This window comes from Leptopilina heterotoma, unplaced genomic scaffold, assembly GCF_015476425.1.
Source record: "Leptopilina heterotoma isolate Lh14 unplaced genomic scaffold, ASM1547642v1 Lhet_220, whole genome shotgun sequence".
In the NCBI taxonomy this organism is placed as follows: domain Eukaryota; kingdom Metazoa; phylum Arthropoda; class Insecta; order Hymenoptera; family Figitidae; genus Leptopilina; species Leptopilina heterotoma.
This window is the reverse complement of record NW_025110938.1, coordinates 313,103-333,228: the sequence shown is the minus strand read 5'-3', so window position 1 is coordinate 333,228 and position 20,126 is coordinate 313,103. Positions and strand designations below refer to the sequence as shown.

Genomic DNA, 20,126 nt, shown 5'->3' with positions numbered 1-20,126 from the left:
AAGTAAAAAAAAATCGTTTTATTTAATTCAGAGTCGTCAGAGAAATCATTTTCGACCATTGATGTTAGAACTTTAAAATTTATGTCTGACTAATATCGACTTGAACTACTTGTACAATAATTACAAATTAAAAACTTGAATAATTTTTTTAAATAAATATTTAAATACTTAATTGTTTTTCTAGAGGAAATAAAATTTTTTAAATTTCAATTTAAAACCTTCTGATTACTTTCGAAAAATTACAACTATAGTCCTTTCAAAATTCAATTATTTTCTACAATTTTTAACTAAATTTCATTTCTAAATCAATTATTAAAAACAAAAATTCAATTATATTAAAAAATTTTTTTAAATTCTCTTTAAAATTACAATTATCTTTAGAAATATTAAAATTCTCTGAAATTCAATTATTTTCAAAAATTTTAATAAAATTCATGGCAAAATTTCAATTATTTTCAAAAATAACAATACTTATCGCAAGAATTCAATTATTTTCAAAAATAACAATATTATTATCAAAATTAATAAAATTCTAGGCAGAAATTCAATTCTGTTTTCAACAATTTTTTAAAATTCTCGTCAAAATTTCAATTACGTTTAAAAATTATTAAATTTCTTCTAAATACTTTCAAAAAATTACAAGAAATATCTTTCCAAAATTCAATTAATTTCTACAATTTTTAATTAAGTTTTCAGCTCTCAATCAATTATTTAAAAAAAATTCAATTATGTTCTATAATTTTTAAAAATTTTCTTCAAAATTACAATTAGTTTTATAAATAATAAAATTCTTCTCAGGAATTCAATTATTTTCAAAAATTTTTATAAAATTCTTGTAAAAATTTCAATTATTTTCAAAAATAACAATATTCATCTCAAGAATTCAATTATTTTTTAAATTAATAACATTCTTCGCAGAAATTCAATTATTTCTAGAAAAATAAGAAAAAATGTTGGTCAACATTTCAATTATCTTTATATTTTAAGTTTATATACAATTATTTTCATAAACAATAGCATTTTCATCGCAAGAATTCAATTATTTTCAAAAGTAAGAAAATTCTTCGCAAAAATTCAATTATATTTAAATTTTTTTTAACATTCTCTTCAAAATTACAATTACCTTTATGAATAATAAAATTTTTCTTAGGAATTCAATTATTTTCAAAAATTTGAATGAAATTCTTCTATGAAATTCAATTACTTTTAACAATTTTAATAAAATTCTTAGCAGAATTTCAATTACCTTCAAAATTATTTTTTAAATTCTTAGCAAAATTTCAATTATTTTTAAAAATAACAATATTTATCACAAGAATTCAATTATTTTTAAAATTAATAACATTCTTTGCAGAAATTAAATTTTTTTTCAAAAAATCAACAAAAAATGGTCGTCAACATTTTAATTATCTTTAAAAATGAATATCAAAATTCTTCGACAAAATTCAATTATTTTTATATTTTTTTCATATTTTCATTTTTATCACAAGAATTCAATTATTTTCAAAAGTAATAAAATTCTTTGCAAAAATTCAATTCTGTTAAAAAATTTAAAGTAATTCCCGTCAAAATTTCTATTACGTTTATAAATAATAAAATTCTTTCTTAAATTTACAATAACTATAATCCTTCCAAAATTCAAATTATTTTCTACGATTTTTAACAAAATTTCATCTCTAAAATCAATTATTTAAAAACAAAAATTCAATTTTTTATAATAATTGTTTATTTTAAAAAGTTAATAAGATATAATATTTTCAAAACATTGTAATAAAGAAATTCTTGAAATTAATATTTTTTTAAATAAATAATTTGTGAAAGATAAAATAGTGTTTTAATTAAATGTACAATTGAAAAATTTCCAAATAATTGAAATTTCATAAAATCTGATAATAATAATTAAAATTTAATAAAACCTATTAAATATAATTGAAATTTGATAAATACTTTTAAAAATAAAAGAATTTTTGAAAAATAAAAATAAAATTTTTAAAGAGTCTTAATTATAGAATAATATGAAAATGTTTTTTTTTCAAGATTTTATTAGGTCTGAAAAATTAAATTTTCAACAATTTTAATTTACTTTTTTTTGAAAATAATTGATTGTTAAAAAATTACGATAAAACATTTCAGCATTTAATTCTTTTAAAAATTTGAAATTAAAATTCTTCAAAAGTTGATTTTCAAAAAATTGTAGGTAATAAAATACTTTTAAAAAATAAACTATTTTCAATTAATTATAGGAAAGGAATTTATCATTCGGTATTAATTATATTAAAGGAAGTTATTATGTACATGAAATCTTAATGAAACTTTAAGTGAGAAATGGTTCGGAGAGATTGTTAACTTCTTCCTTCAGTATTTTCAATTAAATTTTACAAAATTTCAATTATTCTAAAATTTTTTAATTATACCTATATTTTTAAAATTTTATTATCGTAAAAAAATTATTGAAAAATATAATTTTTCAAAATTTGTCTATAGTTATTTTTCACGTTATAAAAATCGAAATAAGTTGCAATTTATACTAAAAAATGTGGTATTTTCTTGCAACATTTGGAAAAAATAGTCGAAAAGTCGCAATTTTTGGAAAAGTAGAAAAAAGTTGCATTTTTTGATAATAGTCGAAAAAGTCATAATATCCGAGGTCTGTTAATTATTTCCAAGTTTAAAGTGCTGGTTAAAAATTATCATATAAATTGTGAAGAAATTTTGCAAGAAGAAAACTCATTAAAAAAGTAAAACGATTGATAAAATCGCAACTCGTTCAATTAGAGTTGAAATTAGCTTTTGGGTAATTAAATGGTACTATGTACATCTGTAATGTTTACTGCACTGTGAAATTTATTTTTATAGTCTTCACTTGACAGAAAATTATGATTAACACAATTTTCTTAAAAATATCAAATTGATGCAACAAATTTAGATCAATTTTGTATTTGATCCACAATTTTGGTATCGATTCGTTGCAATTTGATACTATTAAGTTTGTAACTATTAAATTTTGTATGTCAATAATTAACTATTTACTTTTTGATACCTTTTCATTTTTATAGTGAAAATGAAAAGGTAGCAAAAATAAAATAGTTAATTATTGACATATAAACTTTAAAACAAAAATATTTCGAAATATTTTTTTTATTATTTTTATTTTATTAGTTTATTTTTATTTTATTTTTTTATTTTATTTTTTAGTGATTTTCAAAAATAATCGCAAATTAATGTATTTTATAAATGTCTTACCAACACAGGAATGAGTGTCCTCGTCGCTCAATGAAAATCCACTGGGACATTCACAATGAAAAGATCCGCGATCGTTTTGACAAATGTGCGAACAACCAGACGTCCCTTCGGTGCATTCATCGATATCTTTAACAAAAAAAAAAAAAAAAAAGTAAAAATTTTCTATGTGAACATATTTATTTCGCATTCCTCTCTCCCCACTACAATGTACATTCTTTTTCCTCTCGCTGAACAAATTCGCTGCTTTATGTTTGTATCGAGAGAGAAAAATAAGTGAAATCCTTTTTTCTTCCTCGCTCTTTTTTTTCCTTGTTTCACTTTTATGGTTATTCCATTCAGAAGAATAAAGCTTCAAATATATATATTTCTTATTTTTCCTCCCTCTGAGAAGGCGAATTTGATATATAGACATTACCATAAATGCTGATCTTGCACATATATATATAGTACAACAGAAAAATAAATTCCGATCAGCATGACATCTTATCTTTCATTTAAATATTCTTTCCGCAAGCACAAATATGTCACAAGCTAGAACAAGCTAAAGAGAAAAATCTTCCTCCTTTTTTTAATCATTCATTTCTCTTCTAAAATTTAATATTCCAAAATTGCAATTAAAAAATTTCTCTTTTCTGTTTTCATATTAATTCTAGCAACAATTCTAACTTCTTGCTACCTTTTTTTAAATAAAATTAGCAATATTAAAAATAATAGAATTTAAAAATTTTTTAATTCAAATTTTTGTTGAAAACACTAAAAAAATTCAATTTTGGAGAAATTACAAATAATTGCAGGAATTCAATTATTTTCGAAAAAAAATTAAAATTCTTCTTATAAAATTCAACTATGAAAATTTGAAAATTATTCCAATTATCTTTGTAAATAACAAAATTCTTCTCCAAAGTTCAATTATATTCATAAATGTCAAAAAAAAACTCTTGTCCTAATTTCAATTATTTTCAAAAAAAAATTACTAATTTCAATGACTTTCAATATCTATGATTTTAATAAAATTTTCCAAAACGAATTCAATTATTTAAAAAAAAAAGATTTTTTTTTTAATTCTTCTGAATAATTCAATTACATACAAAAAATGTTAGAATTTTTCACATGAATTAAATTATTTTCAAATGTTTTAATAAAAATTTTCGAAAGAAATCAATTATTTGAAATACAATTTTAATTAAATTTTTTGGTAATAATTCCATTCAGAAGAAAAATTTTGGAGAAAATTAGGGAGAATTCAATTATTTACATAAATAATTCTTCAAATGAATTCAATTATGTCAATAAATAACAATAATTATTCTTAGAAATTCAATTATTTTGTGGCTTTTTATTTTTAATAATTTTTTTTTTTGCAAAATTCAATTATTTTCAAAAATAACAAAATTTTTCACAGAAATTCCATTCTTTTTAAACATTTTAAAAAAATTTTTCGCAATAATTTAATTATTTTCATAAACAATTAAATTCTTCTCAGGAATACAATTATTTTTGCAAATTTTAATAAAATTCATGGCAGGATTTCAATTATTTTTTAATACAATTTTACAGGAACTGCTCAAAAAAATGTAATTATTCTTAAAAATTTAATTACAGTTCCTCGAAAAAATCAATTATTTATAAAAATCTTTTTTCAAAATTCATTGGAAGAATTTAATTATTTACATAAATATTAGAATTTTTCACAGGAATTCAAATTATTTTCAAATATTTTAATAAAATTGTTCTAAAGAAAGAATTCAATTACTAAAGATAAATAACAAAATTATTCCCGAAAATTCAATTATTTTGTGGCATTTAAATAAAATTGTTTGTAAAATTTAATTATTTTCATAAACAACAATATTCATTACAAGAATTCAATTATTTTTAAAAGTTCTCAATTTTTTCTTGGAAATTCAATTATTTTGAGACATTTTAATAAAATTTTTTGCAAAATTCAATTATTTTAATAAATAACAATATTCATTACAAGAATTCAATTATTTTTAAAAGTAATAAATTGTTTCTTGGAAATTCAATTTTAAAAAATTATAATAAAATTGTTCTCAAGAATTCAATTATTTTCATAAATAATAAAATACTTTTTAGGAATTTAATTATTAAAAAAAAAAAATTTAATAAAATGCCACAAAGACATTTAATTATTATAAAATTTCATAAAATTTCCAAACAGAATTCAATTATTTAAAAATTTTTTTGTAAAAATCTTCGTAAAAATTCAATTATTCTTCAAAATTTTAAGAAAATTCTCGTAAAAAAAAACTAAAAAAATTCAATTTTGGAGAAATCAGAAATAATTTGCAGAAATTCAATTATTTTCAAAAAAAAATAAAATTCTGTTTATAAAATTCAGCTATGTTTAAAATTTGAAAAAAAATTTATAAATAACAAAATTCTTCTGCAAAGTTCTATTATTTTCATAAATTTCAAAAAAATTCTTGTCTGAATTTCAATTATTTTCAAAAATAAAATGCATTTTTCTTATTTCAATGATTTTCAATATCTACTATTTAATAAAATTTCCCCAAAAAAATTCAATTATTTTAACAAATTTTTTATAAAATTGTATGCAAACATTTAATTATTTTCATAAATAATAAAAATTTCACACGAATTCAATTATTTTCATAAATAATAAATTTTTTTTTAAGAAATTAAATTATTATTTTTATATAAAATAATTTAAAATTCTAGAAAATAATAATTTAACTAAAATGAATTTGAATTTTTTGAATGTCTTAATTCCTGTGGAAAATCCTGTTTTAAAAATAAGATTAAAAATAGAAATTGTGCAAATATTTTTCTTCTTTTTCTATAAAACAAAATAATAATTTTGTTAAAAAAATTGTGATTCATAAAGAAAAATAATGGAAAATAAATAAATTTTCTATTTCTTAATCACAGTTGTTTAACAATTTTCTAATTTTCTTTAGAAGTAAAGAACAAAAATAATTTCAATTTGACAAAACAATATTTAACAGAATTTTAGTCTTTTCATGAAAAAAAGTGACAAAAAATTCTAATGATTTCCATCTGTCATTACAATTTTGAATTAATTATAAAATAAATAAAAGAAAAATAATTATAACATACAATCTATCTAAAGTTAACAAGAAACAAAAGTATAAACAATAGACAACTTCAGAGTTTGAGGGAAAAAAAAGTGAATGAATGAGAGAACAAATTATTCTTAAAAAAAAAGAAAAACAATAATTGAAATTTAAATTTTTCAGTAAGAAGCGAAAAACATTTTATATAAATAACATCCAGTTGCAAAAAAATTTAAGTTTCTAACACTTCAGACATCCAATTTCCGTTAAATCAGTGAGCGGAATTGCTGTAAGTGCACTATGCCGCAACACTGTAAACGAAATGAGGCGAGGATCTAATAATCTAACCTTTTCCTTCCAGCTACGATCGTTAATTTTCGAGGGATCAAGTACCGTACATATAAATATCGAACGATATTGAAAGTTAAGGCAATTTTCCTTTTTTTGTTTTCATTACTATTATAATATTAATATTTAAATAATTACGAAAATTCTATTACAGAAAAGTGAATTTTATTTTCATTTATTCAATTAACATTTCAAGTATAAATTAATTTCAACCAACGATTATATTATTTCTGTATTAATATTTAGAGATAATTTAATTTTACGATTTTATCATTAACAAAATTAAATTTAAATTAATTTATAATTGTTTCGTTTCATTTACATTTGTTTTGTGCGATATTTGCCAAGCCGCAAGTATAACAATGAATTTGCAATTATTAAATAATTGGGAAAATTAATAATATAATTATAATAATAGTAGGACAAATTATTACTATTAATAAAAAATAATAGAATTATTATAATAATAAAATTATAGGAATAATAATCGAAATAATCTGTGCACAAGAGAAATTAGTATTTTTTGTAATTACATTTTTTTGTAAAATAATTGTAAAATTTTATTAAAATAAATTTTTATTTTTTCACCTTTGAGTATTATTCTAAGCATTAGTGTTTTGTCTGACTAGAAACGTCTGCTATTACTGGATCCGAAATATATGCGAGAGATTTATTAGAGACTAAATTTTGTAAGCGGTTTATTATTAATATAAAATTTGTTTTTTTAAAATCGCGCTTTAAAACTTTTCGCAGACAATAAATTGTGAAATGTATTTTTGTTGCGGACAACAAAAGAGTAAAACCGCTGCGCACGTGTTTCCTTACCCAAATACCTAGGATACCGTACAAAATAGATCTCTCTAGAATCTTCTGCCCCCGCACCCATCCCTTCCTTCCTTTAGATAAAGGAGATTCTGTTTTAGATTAGCATACAATGCTCCTGGCGCTTAAATCCCTTTGGGGCGATTAGCAACATGCCAGACATGTTCTTGCCCATAATGCACTTGATACTTTATGCTAAATTATATTTTCATTTCATTTAAATATAAACATCAATATATTCAATTTTTTTTCCCCCATTACTTCGATATTACTTTTTTTTATTCAGATAATTTCTAATTGTGTTTGTATTTTCTGTCCGTGTAGAAAATATACAATTTATCAACTACTCTGAAAAAATAAAGTGAGAAACTAAAAATTAATAAATAAATTTACTAAAATTAAGAAAATTATTATTGAAAAGAATATTTATAAATTTAAAACTGTGGCAGGCCTCGAATATTATGACTTTGGACTATTTTCAAAAAATGACACTTTTTTCGACTTATTTTCAAAAATTGTGACTTTTCGCCTTTTTTTCAAATGTTGCAACAAAATACAACATTTTTAGTATAAAATGCAACTGTACTTCGATTTTTATAATGTGAAAAATAACTATAGACAAATTTTTCAAAATTATATTTTTGAATATATTTTTACAATAAAAAATTTTTAAAATATACTAAAAAATTTTAGAATAATTGAAATTTTGTAAAATTTAATGGAAAATAATTTATTTTTTTCAAGTATTTTATTACAACTTTTAAAAATCAACTTTTGAAGAATTTTAATTACAAATTTTTAAAATAATTACCTAAATTCTCAAAAATTCTAATGAAAAATCTTCAAGTGTAAATTTTAAAATAAAAATTAATAAAAATTTTCTTCTTAAAATTATATTAAAATTTTTTAGAACTATTTTTAACATTTTAGAAAACACGATTATGTTCAAAATTTTTTATTAAAATTCTTGAAAAAAATTGATTAGTTTTCTATAACTTACAGAAATTCTTTTAAGAAATTCAGTTATTTTCAAAAAATTACAGTACAATATTTTTAATAAACTGATTTTTAGAAATGTTTTATCGTAATTTCTTAACAATCAATTATTTTCAAAAAAAAAAGTAAATTAAAATTCTTGAAAATTTAATTTTTCAAACCTAATAAAATCTTGAAAAAAAAACATTTTCATATTATTCTATAATTAAAATTCTTTAAAAATTTTATTTTTATTTTTCAAAAATTCTTTTATTTTTAAAAGTATTTTTCAAATTTCAATTATTTTTAATAGATTTCATTAAATTTCAATTATTATTATCAGATTTTATGAAATTTCAATTATTTGGAAATTTTTCAATTGTACATTTAATTAAAACACTATTTTATCTTTCACAAATTATTTATTTAAAAAAATATTAATTTCAAGAATTTCTTTATTACAATGTTTTGAAAATATTATATCTTATTAACTTTTTAAAATAAACAATTATTATAAAAAATTGAATTTTTGTTTTTAAATAATTGATTTTAGAGATGAAATTTTGTTAAAAATCGTAGAAAATAATTGAATTTTGTAAGGATTATAGTTATTGTAATTTTTAGAAAGAATTTTATTATTTATAAACGTAATAGAAATTTTGATGAGAATTACTTTAAATTTTTTAACAGAATTGAATTTTTGCAAAAAATTTTATTACTTTTGAAAATAATTGAATTCTTGTGATAAAAATGAAAATATGAAAAAAATATAAAAATAATTGAATTTTGTCGAAGAATTTTGATATTCATTTTTAAAGATAATTAAAATGTTGACGACCATTTTTTGTTGATTTTTTGAAAAAAAATTTAATTTCTGCAAAGAATTTTATTAATTTTAAAAATAATTGAATTCTTGCGATGAATATTGTTACTTTTGAAAATAATTGAAATTTTGCTAAGAATTTAAAAAATAATTTTGAAGGTAATTGAAATTTTGCTAAGAATTTTATTAAAATTGTTGAAAATAATTGAATTTCATAGAAGAATTTCATTAAAATTGTTGAAGGTAATTGAATTTCATAGAAAAATTTTATTTTTTATAAAAGTAATTGAAATTTTGATAGAATTTTTTTAAATTTTTGAATAGAATTGAATTTCTGCTAAGAATTTTCTCACTTTTGAAAATAATTGAATTCTTGTGATGAATACTATTGTTCATAAAAATAATTGAATTTATGCGTAAAATGTTATTAATTTTGAAAAGAATTGAATTTCTGAAAAGAATTTAATTACTTTTAAAAATAATAATATTGAATTTTTGTTTTTAAATAATTGATTTAGAGATGAAATTTAGTTAAAAATTGTAGAAAATAATTGAATTTTGGAAGAATTATAGTTGTAACTTTTAGAAAGTATTCAGAAGGTTTTAAATTAAAATTTAAAAATTGTATTTCCTTGTAGAAAAAAAGAAATAAGAAGTAGGATTTAAATATTTATTTAACAAAGTTATTCAAGTTTTTAATAATTGAATTTAGAAATAGGTCAGAGAAATACAAAATAAAATTTTTGTGACAACAATAAATTAAATAAAACGACTTTTTAAATTTTTTTTATATTTTTAATCGTCTAAAGCGACTTTTTTTTTTAAATAAATCCGAGGCCTGCTGCGAGTTAAATCAGCTTAGGACTTTATTACTCTCAAGGCTAAGATTCAGTCAAAAATGTTTATAATATGAACGGATTTAGTAAAAAGTGAAAAATAAGATTTATTTTTAACAGATTAAATGTCGAAGAATTAAAACAAAATAAGAATCAAACAAAAAAAAAGTTGATAAGATTTAAAAAATAATAAAAAATGAATTCTAATAAATATTGCAGAATTTGAAAGCTAAGTTGAGGAGTGTGAAATTTTTATGTGAAACTTTTGTCGGCAAGTTTTAAAACGCCTGATCAATATATAATAACAGAATACGAAGAAAATTGTTATAAATAAAATACTGCATTTAATTGTAAATAATTTATAAAAATTTCTTCTTATAAACTCAATAGAGAATTAAGTGGACTTTTCAACAAATAAAATTTAAAAATATTTTACCGAATATTTTTTTAGTGAAATTAAAAAAGAATTTCAATCCAAAATTCTTGTTTGTAACAAAAGGTAATTTAAAAGAACTAAAAGTAAAAAAATGTATGTAAAATTAAAAATTTCCCACCTCGAGCTTAGAAAACAAATTTTTGCAACAAACACTTTTTCTATGAAATTTGTTTTGAATATAATATATATCATGAGGGAGTTTGTAGAAAGCACTTATTTTGAGGCATGAAACCAATTAGCATATTTTGATGTGGATGAAGCTACTTGAATTTCAGAAGAGAACACAAAATCCCCGCCACCCCCGCTTTCAACAAAGTATCATCTTATTCCATTATCTCAAGAAACCATGAGCACGTCTTTTGGTAAAGATCTGATTCGTGTTAGTATCCTACAAGATGTTCCACGCGATTATCGTCTGGAACAGTAATTCCTTTCTCTTGTCTCATATTTCACTGTTAAAATTCTCCCATAACACAATCATCACCTTCGCAGATAGAAGAAAAATCTGCATCATAATTTCCCATCGAACTAAACTCAATTTCACTTTAAATGAAATGATCCTATTGCCATAGATTTTTCAGATTTTCAATCAATTTTCAAATTTTCAAGATCATAAATAGCAGAAAAATTATTTAAATGGAAATTTTTTTTTATTTATTACACTAAGGATTTTTTTTTGAAAAGAATTTTTTTATCTACAGCTGAATATTTTGATTTAAAATTAACGTGAATTTTTATTTAACGAAAATTTTATTTAACACAATGTCAGGTCACCATCAAATTGTTATTTATCGGATATTTTACAAAACTTCTAATTTAATCAATTTTTTAATTAAATGGTGGCTATAATCTAATCGAAATTTAATTCGGCGGAAATATCATTTAACAGCGAATTTCAGTGAGTCGAGCTTTAAATAGCAGAATTTTTTATTTCATCGAATCTTCATGTGTCCGAATTTTTATTTGCACGAATTGACATTTGATAGAACTGATGAAATATAAAATTATATAAATATTCGAACTAATAATTTTTATCTGATATTTATTTGCGATGTGTATAAATAAAAATTGTTTAGGAAGTAGAGCTTCATGTTTTCATAAAGTGAAAATTAAAATTAAAATGAAAGTAGGATTTATTAAATTTAAAATATTTAAAAAAAATTGTTACGGATTAAATTGTTTCTATGGTAAAAAAAAGTGTATAATATAGATACCAAGACAAGATGTTCCATTTGCTCGATAACCATCATAGCAGGAGCATTGAATCCCAGAGGGGTTGTCCTCACAGATATGGTCGCACCCACCGTTGTCTGGAACGCAACGTCTAACTATTTCTTGTAGCAATTCTGAAACAATACATGCACACATCACTAATACTATAAACCACATTCACATACATAATCCATAAACGCCTTAAGATCATCACGTGAATGCATCTTTCAAACAGGAAATACACCAGCGAATATAACATTTTTTTTTCCGGATCAATTTCTACGATAAAGTCTCTCTCTCTCTCTCTCTCTCTCAGTGACGCCTATCTTTAGAAATATAAGCGTGTTGTAATATTTCTTCCCTCCGTCAGTTTCCAATCAAAACCAAACTATCTATACTCGCGAATCATATTTTGCGACTTAATTAGTTATTTGAAAAAATTGCACTAGTAAAACATCGCAATATATCACATTCATGCAAATGAAAAAAATTAATAATAAAAATAATTAATAATAACAATAATTAATAATAAAAATAATTAATAATAACAATAATTAATAATAGAAATAATTAATAATAACAATAATTAATAATAGAAATAATTAATAATAAAAATAATTACAAATAAAATAATTAATAATCCCAGCTGAAAAAGTTCTAGAGAATTTCACTAGAATCATTCTATAGAATAATTCTATAGGAATTCCAGTGAAATTCTACAGAATTTCAATAGAATCATTCTATAGAATAATTCTATAGGAATTCTAGTGAAATTCTATAGAATTTTACTAGAACGATTCTATACAATTTCTACATGAATTCTACTAAATTTTAGTGGTTTTTAATTAGACAGAATTTAAATTCCTGAAATAGTATTTTTCTTTCAACTTTATATTATTGTGTAATTAAATTTTACATTTGATTTCTATGACAAATTTTCGAAAAAGTTCTTCGACAATTTTCAAAATCCATTTATTTACAATATTCAATTTTACAAATTTCAGTTATTCGTAAATTCTTCAATTAAATATATATATATATTGAAAAATAAAAACTTTAAATATAAATAAATTCAATTAAATGAAAGTATTTTAAAAATACGGACTTTACGGACCAATTACTAACAAAAATATAAGCAATCCGAGTCAAATAAGAGAAAATTTTACTTAAAAGTATAAAATAAATTTTTATAATAATTAAAAATGGTAAATTGAGAAAATCATTATTTTTTATTATATAAGAATATTGTACTTCTTCAAAATTATTTTCATCATTTTAAATCGATTATTATTTTTAGGAATTTTTTACTAAAATTTTTCTATAAATCAATTAATTTTCAAAATCCATTTATTTACAATATTCAATTTTGATAAAATTTCAATTATTCGTAAATTCTTCAATTAAATATATATTAGAAAATAAAAACTTAAAATAATATAAAAAAAATTCAATTACATTTTTTCAAAAAAATTAATTTTAAAATTCAATTATTTCTAAAAATTCACGCTATATTGCTTTTAATATTCAATTATTATCTAAGAATTTAACTGAAATTCATTTTTATGAAATGAAAATCAATTTTTATTAGAAAATCAATTTTTATTAGAAAATCCTACTAAAAATGAATAATTTAAAGAATTTTATTAAAATTATTTGAAAACAAATTGAAATCCTTTGAAACATTTTATTATTTATGAAAATAATTGAAATCTTGCAAAGATTTTTTATTAAATTTTTGAAAAATAATAAAATTGTTTTGATAAAAATTTTAATTCTTTGGAGGATTTTCATTAATAGTGTATTGAAAAAAATTGAATTCTTTCGTGTAATTTTATTGATGATAATTGAATTTTTGCAAATATTTTACTATTTAAAAAATAATTGAATTCTTTCGTTAAACTTTATTAACATTTTATTGAAAATAATTGAAATTTTTGCAAAATATTTTCTACTATTTATAAAAATAATTGAATTCTTCCAAAGAATGTTTATAAAAATAATTGAACTTCTGCAAAGAATTTTATTACTTTTGAAAATAATTGAATTTTTGTGATAAATTTTTGTTATTAATGAAAGTAATGGAATTTTACAAAGAATTTTATTAACATTCCTTAAATTAATTGAATTTTTGGGAAGAATTTTGATAATATTTATCAATTAGGGAAGAATTTTTAAAAAATTTTTGGAAATATAGACAATAATAATTAATGATGTATTTAATAAAAATTGAATGTTTCTTAAAATTCAAAATTCTCATAAAGAATTTTAACAAAATATTTTTGAAGAATTGAATTCTTTCGACGATTTTTAATAAAATTTTTAAGAATAATTACATTTCCCGAAGATTTTTGCTATTTATAAAGATAATTGGAATCTTTGCAAAGAATTTTATTAAAATTTCCGAAAATAATTGAATTTCTGGGGAGAATTTTTATATTTATCTGCGATGAATTTTATTCTTTCTGAAAATAATTGAATTCCTAAAAAGAATTTTATTATTCATAAAAACAATTGAATTCCTGTAAAAGGTTTTAATATTTAAGAAAATAATATTGAATTTATTGCGGAGAATTTTATTAAAATTTTTGAAAATAATTCAATTCCAGCAAAAAATTTTTCTAAATATAAAAATAATTGAATTCTTGTGATGCATATTGTTATTTATGAAAATAATTGAATCTGTGTAAAAATTGTATTATTTATAAAAATAATGGAATTATTGACAAGAAATTTATAAAATTTTTGAAAATAATTGAATTTCGGAAAAGAATTTTATTATTATAAAGATAATTGAAGTTTTGACAAGAATTTAAATTTTTTACGGGTCTTAATTTTTACTCATTTATGTCATGAATAAATAAATAAATAAATTTACTTTTCGAGAAGTAAGGTCTTTTTACTTCTAAAAAATTTACTTCAAGAAGTAAATTCTTTACTTCGAGAGGAGAAAAAAAAATTTCCAACTTTATGGAAAAGAATCGTTTAAAAATTGATTGAGAGAAAAAAAAATTGCAATATAAATATAAAATAAAAAAAAGAAAATTATATGAATATCTTTTCTTTTTTCGCTGCGGGAAGAATTCCTTCCTCTAACTTACCTTCTTCTTTAATACACTCTGGCATCGTTCCCAACCAATTTCGTTTGCTACAAAACATGCGATCTGCCATTGGATCCTTCAAAACGTAACCCTCCATACATTCGTATACAGCAACGAGGTAATTTTTCTTCGATGAAACCACATTTTTCCTTCTATAAACAAATTGCATTATATTTGCGATGATACTCGAAGAAAAAAACAATATATATCGAAAAATATTCCACCTGTAGTTCTTCTGGATAGTTTTCAAAATGAGAGAATAAAAAAAAATCATTGAATTTTTCATTTCTTTATTCAATATAAAAAAAAATTCTTTTTCAATTAATCTTTATTTGAAAATTAATAACAACAATAACAAAAATTCTTCACAGGAATTTAATTATATTAAAGAATTATATAATAAAATTCTTAGCAAGGTTTCAATTATTTTCATAATTATTAACATTTCTGGATTGAATTCAATTGTTTAAAAAAAAATTCTAATAAAATTTCTCTATTAAAATTCATTTATTAAAAATGTTAGGAAACAAAAAGCAAACGAGAAGAACTGACTTGAAACTGCGAACAGATTACCGGATCACAGCGATTATTAAAATAGAAGAAGATATATTTTGCTTTCATTTTTACTTTTATTCTGTTTATTGTCTGTTTTCTTTATGGAAATTTTTTTGAGAAATTTTTTTTTTAAATTCTTTCTTTTTGATAAATTTTTTTTTTTAATATAATCGAACGATTTTGGATAAAAAAAAAACCTGCAATGTAAAGAGATGCATTCTATTCAAAAAAGTTTGTTTTTATTAATACCTTACAATCTTGGGAGCGCGAGCGTTTTGCAGATAAGGAGGAGCATTAAAGAGACCTTTTCCTTTAGAGCAGCTTACATCGAGCTTCGAAGCTAAAGTCTCGTTCATGTTTGTCAAAGTTATGTCTAAATTCAGTTTCTTCCTCTTCCCTTTCTTTACCTTCTTGTGCTCGGCGTTCTTTTTACCAGATTGAGAACGTTTCTTCGAAGCGTCTGTCGTCGTTGGATCGTCTAAAAGCAAAAGGTCGTTACGAATTTTACTTCCTTTTCCACCTGCAACACAAATAAGAAAATTATCATTACTACAGAAATATCGCCCAAGAAGAACTCTTAGTTAATTATCCTAATTATCTCCATCCAATTATTATTTTATTACTCTATTTTCATTTACATTTGTTGCATTCAATTTCCAGGCGGTGCTAAAAATAATAATAATAATAATAATAATTATAGTAATTATTATTATTAATTATTAATTACAATTCTTATTATATTTATCATTATTATAATTATTATTATCACTGTTATTATTATAACTAGCTAATGTTACGCGCCCTAGAACGCGAAACGTGATATTCAATTTATTATTATTATTATTATTATTACTATGTAAATTACAAAATTTTTTATCTTCAATTAATAATTGTAGATAAGAAACTGCAATTGTATTTTATCACTGATAACAAAAAATAAAAAATTTTATCTACTTTTTCGCTCACTAATGCTAAACACTCAAAATTCTTGTCTGACTAATAAAGACTTGAACTACTTGTCTAGGAGTCCCAAAATTTAAAAATGTTTCTGACTCTATACACTTTTTCTACTACTGATTAAAAAAATATAAAATTTTGACATCTAAAATTGAATATTAATAAAAAAATATTCTAACTTTTGTCTGACTAATACTGGCTTGGACTACTTCTAGAATAATCACAAAAATTAAAAATACAAAAAAATCGAAAAATTCGTTTTATTTAATGAATTGTTGTCACAAAAATTTTATTTTCTATTTCTCTGACATTTCATTTCTAAATTTAATTATTAAAAGCTTGAATAATTTCGTTAAATAAATATTTTAATAATTCTTAATTCTTTCTTCTTAAATAAAATTTTTAAAATTCCAATTTAAAACCTTCTGAATACTTTCTAGAGATTGCAATAATTGTCCTTCCAAAATTAAATTATTTTCAAAAGTAACAAAATTCATCGCAGAAATTCAATTATTTTATGTTCAAAAATTTTTTAAAATCCTCTTCAAAATTACAATTATATTTATTAATAATAAAATTCTTCTCCGGAATTTAGTTATTTTCAAAAATTATAAAATTCTTAACGAAATTTTAATTATTTTCGAAAATAACAATATTCATAGAAAGAATTAAATTATAAAAATTTAAAATACTTCTCGTCAAAATTTGAATTATGTTTATAAATAATTAAAGTATTCTGAATACTTTCTAAAAATTACAACTATAGTCCTTCCAAAATTCAATTATTTTCTACAATTTTCAACTAAATTTCATCTCTAAATCAATTATTTAAAAACAAGAATTCAATTATTTTCCAAAGAATAAAATTCTTCGCAAAAATTCAATTATATTCCAAATTTTTTTAAAATTCTCTTCAAATTTACAATTACCTATCTTTAAAAATAATAAAAAATAATAAAAAAAAAATAAAAATAAAAATAATAATAATATAATAAAAAATATTTTTTTAATAAATAATTTTTTAAATAATTTCTTCTTCGGAATTCAATTATTTTCAAAACTTTTATTAAAATTCTTAGAAAAATTTCAATTATTTTCAAAAATAATAATATTCATCGCAAGAATTCTATTATTTTCAAAATTAATAACATTCTTCGCAGAAATTCAATTATTTTCAAAAATAACAATATTCATGGCAAGAATTCAATTATTTTTTAAAGTAATGAAATTCTTCGCAGAAATTCAATTATGTTTGAAAATTGTTTAAACTTCTCTTCAAAATTACAATTATTTTTATGAATGATAAAATACTTCTCCAGAATTCAATTATTTTCAAAAATTTTCATAAAATTCTTAGTAAAATTTCAATTATTTTCAAAAATAACAATATTCATCGCAAAAATTCAATTATTTTCAAAATTAATAACATTCTTCACAGAAATTCAATTATTTCCCAAAAAAAAAATTCATGGCAAGAATTCAATTATTTTTAAATTTAAAAACATTCTTCGCAGAAATTTGAATATTTTCAAAAAATAAAAAAAACCGGTCGTCAACATTTCAATTATTTTCAAAAGTAATAAAATTCTTCGCAAAAATTCAATTATTTTTAAAAATTTAAATAAAATTCTTAGCAAAATTTCAATTATTTTCAAAAATAACAATATTTTTGGCAAGAATTTAATTATTTTTTAAAGTAATGAAATTCTTCGCAGAAACTCAATTATGTTAAAAAATTGTTTAAACTTCTCTTCAAAATTACAATTATTTTTATGAATTTTGATTCTTTTCTGGAATTCAATTATTTTTAAAATTATTAACAAATTTTTCGCAGAAATTCAATTATTTTCAAAAAAAAAAAAAATATTCGTCAACATTTCAATTATCTTTATAAATGAATAGGAAAATTCTTCGACAAAATTCAATTACTTTTATAAACAATAGTATTCATCACAAGAATTCAATTATTTTTAAAAGTAATAAAATTCTTCTCAAAAATCCAATTCTGTTCAAAAATTTTTAAAAATCTAGTCAAAATTTCAATTATCTTTATAAATAATAAAATTCTTCTAAATACTTTCTAAAAATTACAACTATAGTCCTTCCAAAATTCAATTATTTTCTACAATTTTTAACTAAATTTCATCTCTGAATCAATTATTTAAAAACAAAAGTTCAATTTTTTATAATAATTATTTATTTTTAAAATTTATTAAGATATAATATTTCCTAAAAATTCTAATAAAGAAATTCTTAAAATTAATTTTTTAAAAATATATCTTAAAATAATTTTTTAAAGATATTATTGTTTTAATTAAATGTACAATTAAAAAATTTCCAAACAATTGAAATTTGATAAAATCTCATAATAATAATTGAAATTTAATAAAATCTATTAAAAGTAATTTAAATTTGAAAAATTTCTTTTAAAAATTTAAAAACTTTTAAAGATAAAAAATCTTTTGAAAAATATAAAAAAAAATAATAAAATTTTTATAGAATTTTAATTATAAAATAATACGAACATGTTTTTTCCAAAATTTTATTATGACTGAAAAATTAAATTCTTAAGAATTTTGAATATTGAAATATTTAAAATCTGAAGGAATTAGAATGGAAAAATTTTAAGAAATTCTTTTTTTTTAATAATTTAATATAATTTTTAGAAGAAAATTTTCGTTAATTTTCATTTAAAATTTTAAAATTTACACTTGAAGATTTTTCATTGCAAATTTTTGAGAATTTAATTATTTTAAAAATTTGCAATTAAAATTTTTCAAAAGTTGTTTTTTTAAAATTGTAATAAAATACTTATAAAAGATAAACTATTTTTAATTAAATTTTACAAAATTTCGAAATTATTCGAAAATTTTTTTAATTACCTATACCTATATTTTTTAAATTTTATTATCGAAAAATAATTATTTAAAAATATAATTTTAAAAAATTTGTCAATAGTCGCATATCCAAGGCCTGTCATTATTTTTTTATTTTTCATACTTTTTGTTTTATTTTTCCGACTACTTGATACTATTATTGCACTGAAAGAGATTATTTTACAAACATATAACTGCACCTAATAATAAAATTATCTTTAAAAAAAATTTTCCCATCTGTTTTTATTACTACTATTAATATTATATCTTCTACTTTCTCACGACTTGTAACTATTTGTCTATTTTATATCAGTGAAAAAAAAACTGTTCTCCTTTTCTTGAATGCAATCTTGATCAGTTCGGTAAAATTTCACCTTCCGTTATAAAGACATTTAAAATAGTGAGAATGTCAAAGTTGAAGATTGTTCTATTTCTCGTAATGCTTACAACATTTTCGCATTTTATTTACGCGAAGAAAAATGTATGCTGCCGAAAGACTACATTATTTTTTGCATCATCCAGTGTTGATAAGAATTGTTCCCACTTTCAAGCAACTAGACACACTAATCCTTTTAGAAAAGTGGAAATTCTTTACCAAAATAGGCCACAAGTAGTTTGTAAAATCAAAGTTTGTGGCAATGGTAAACCTCGAAAAAATAATAAATATTGTGGCATTAGAAAATGTAATAGAATTGGTTGCAAATGTCATGGTGGATGTATTCCGGGAAATTCTTTTAAAAATTTTAAATCAATTCACGGTAATGATGTTATGGGAGTACATTGAAATTTTTTTGTAAATCGATTTTCAATTTTTATAATATATAATTATTTTATTATTGTTATGATTATTGTAATCGATATGTAATAATAAATGTCAGTTTTTGAG

The 20,126-nt window shown here is 20.2% G+C and overlaps 2 protein-coding genes across 5 annotated transcripts in view; one reads left to right on the top strand and one right to left on the bottom strand.

The window, feature by feature from the left end:
- LOC122502160 (fibrillin-1-like) overlaps positions 1-20,126 on the bottom strand; it is a 161,622-nt gene that overhangs the window by 38,537 nt on the left and 102,959 nt on the right. For 2 of the 3 annotated variants that reach the window (XM_043612083.1, XM_043612084.1), the window contains 4 exons: positions 15,657-15,927; positions 14,853-15,004; positions 11,757-11,888; positions 3,244-3,369 (listed from right to left, as the gene is read on the bottom strand). In XM_043612083.1, the coding sequence (XP_043468018.1) occupies positions 3,244-3,369; positions 11,757-11,888; positions 14,853-15,004; positions 15,657-15,927 (681 nt within the window). Of the gene's footprint in view, positions 1-3,243; positions 3,449-11,756; positions 11,889-14,852; positions 15,005-15,656; positions 15,928-20,126 lie in introns of those variants that run through there. The other variant, XM_043612085.1, reaches the window with a different exon arrangement.
- Positions 1-20,126, top strand: part of LOC122502161 (sushi, von Willebrand factor type A, EGF and pentraxin domain-containing protein 1) — a 240,126-nt gene that overhangs the window by 117,059 nt on the left and 102,941 nt on the right. The window lies entirely within an intron of this gene.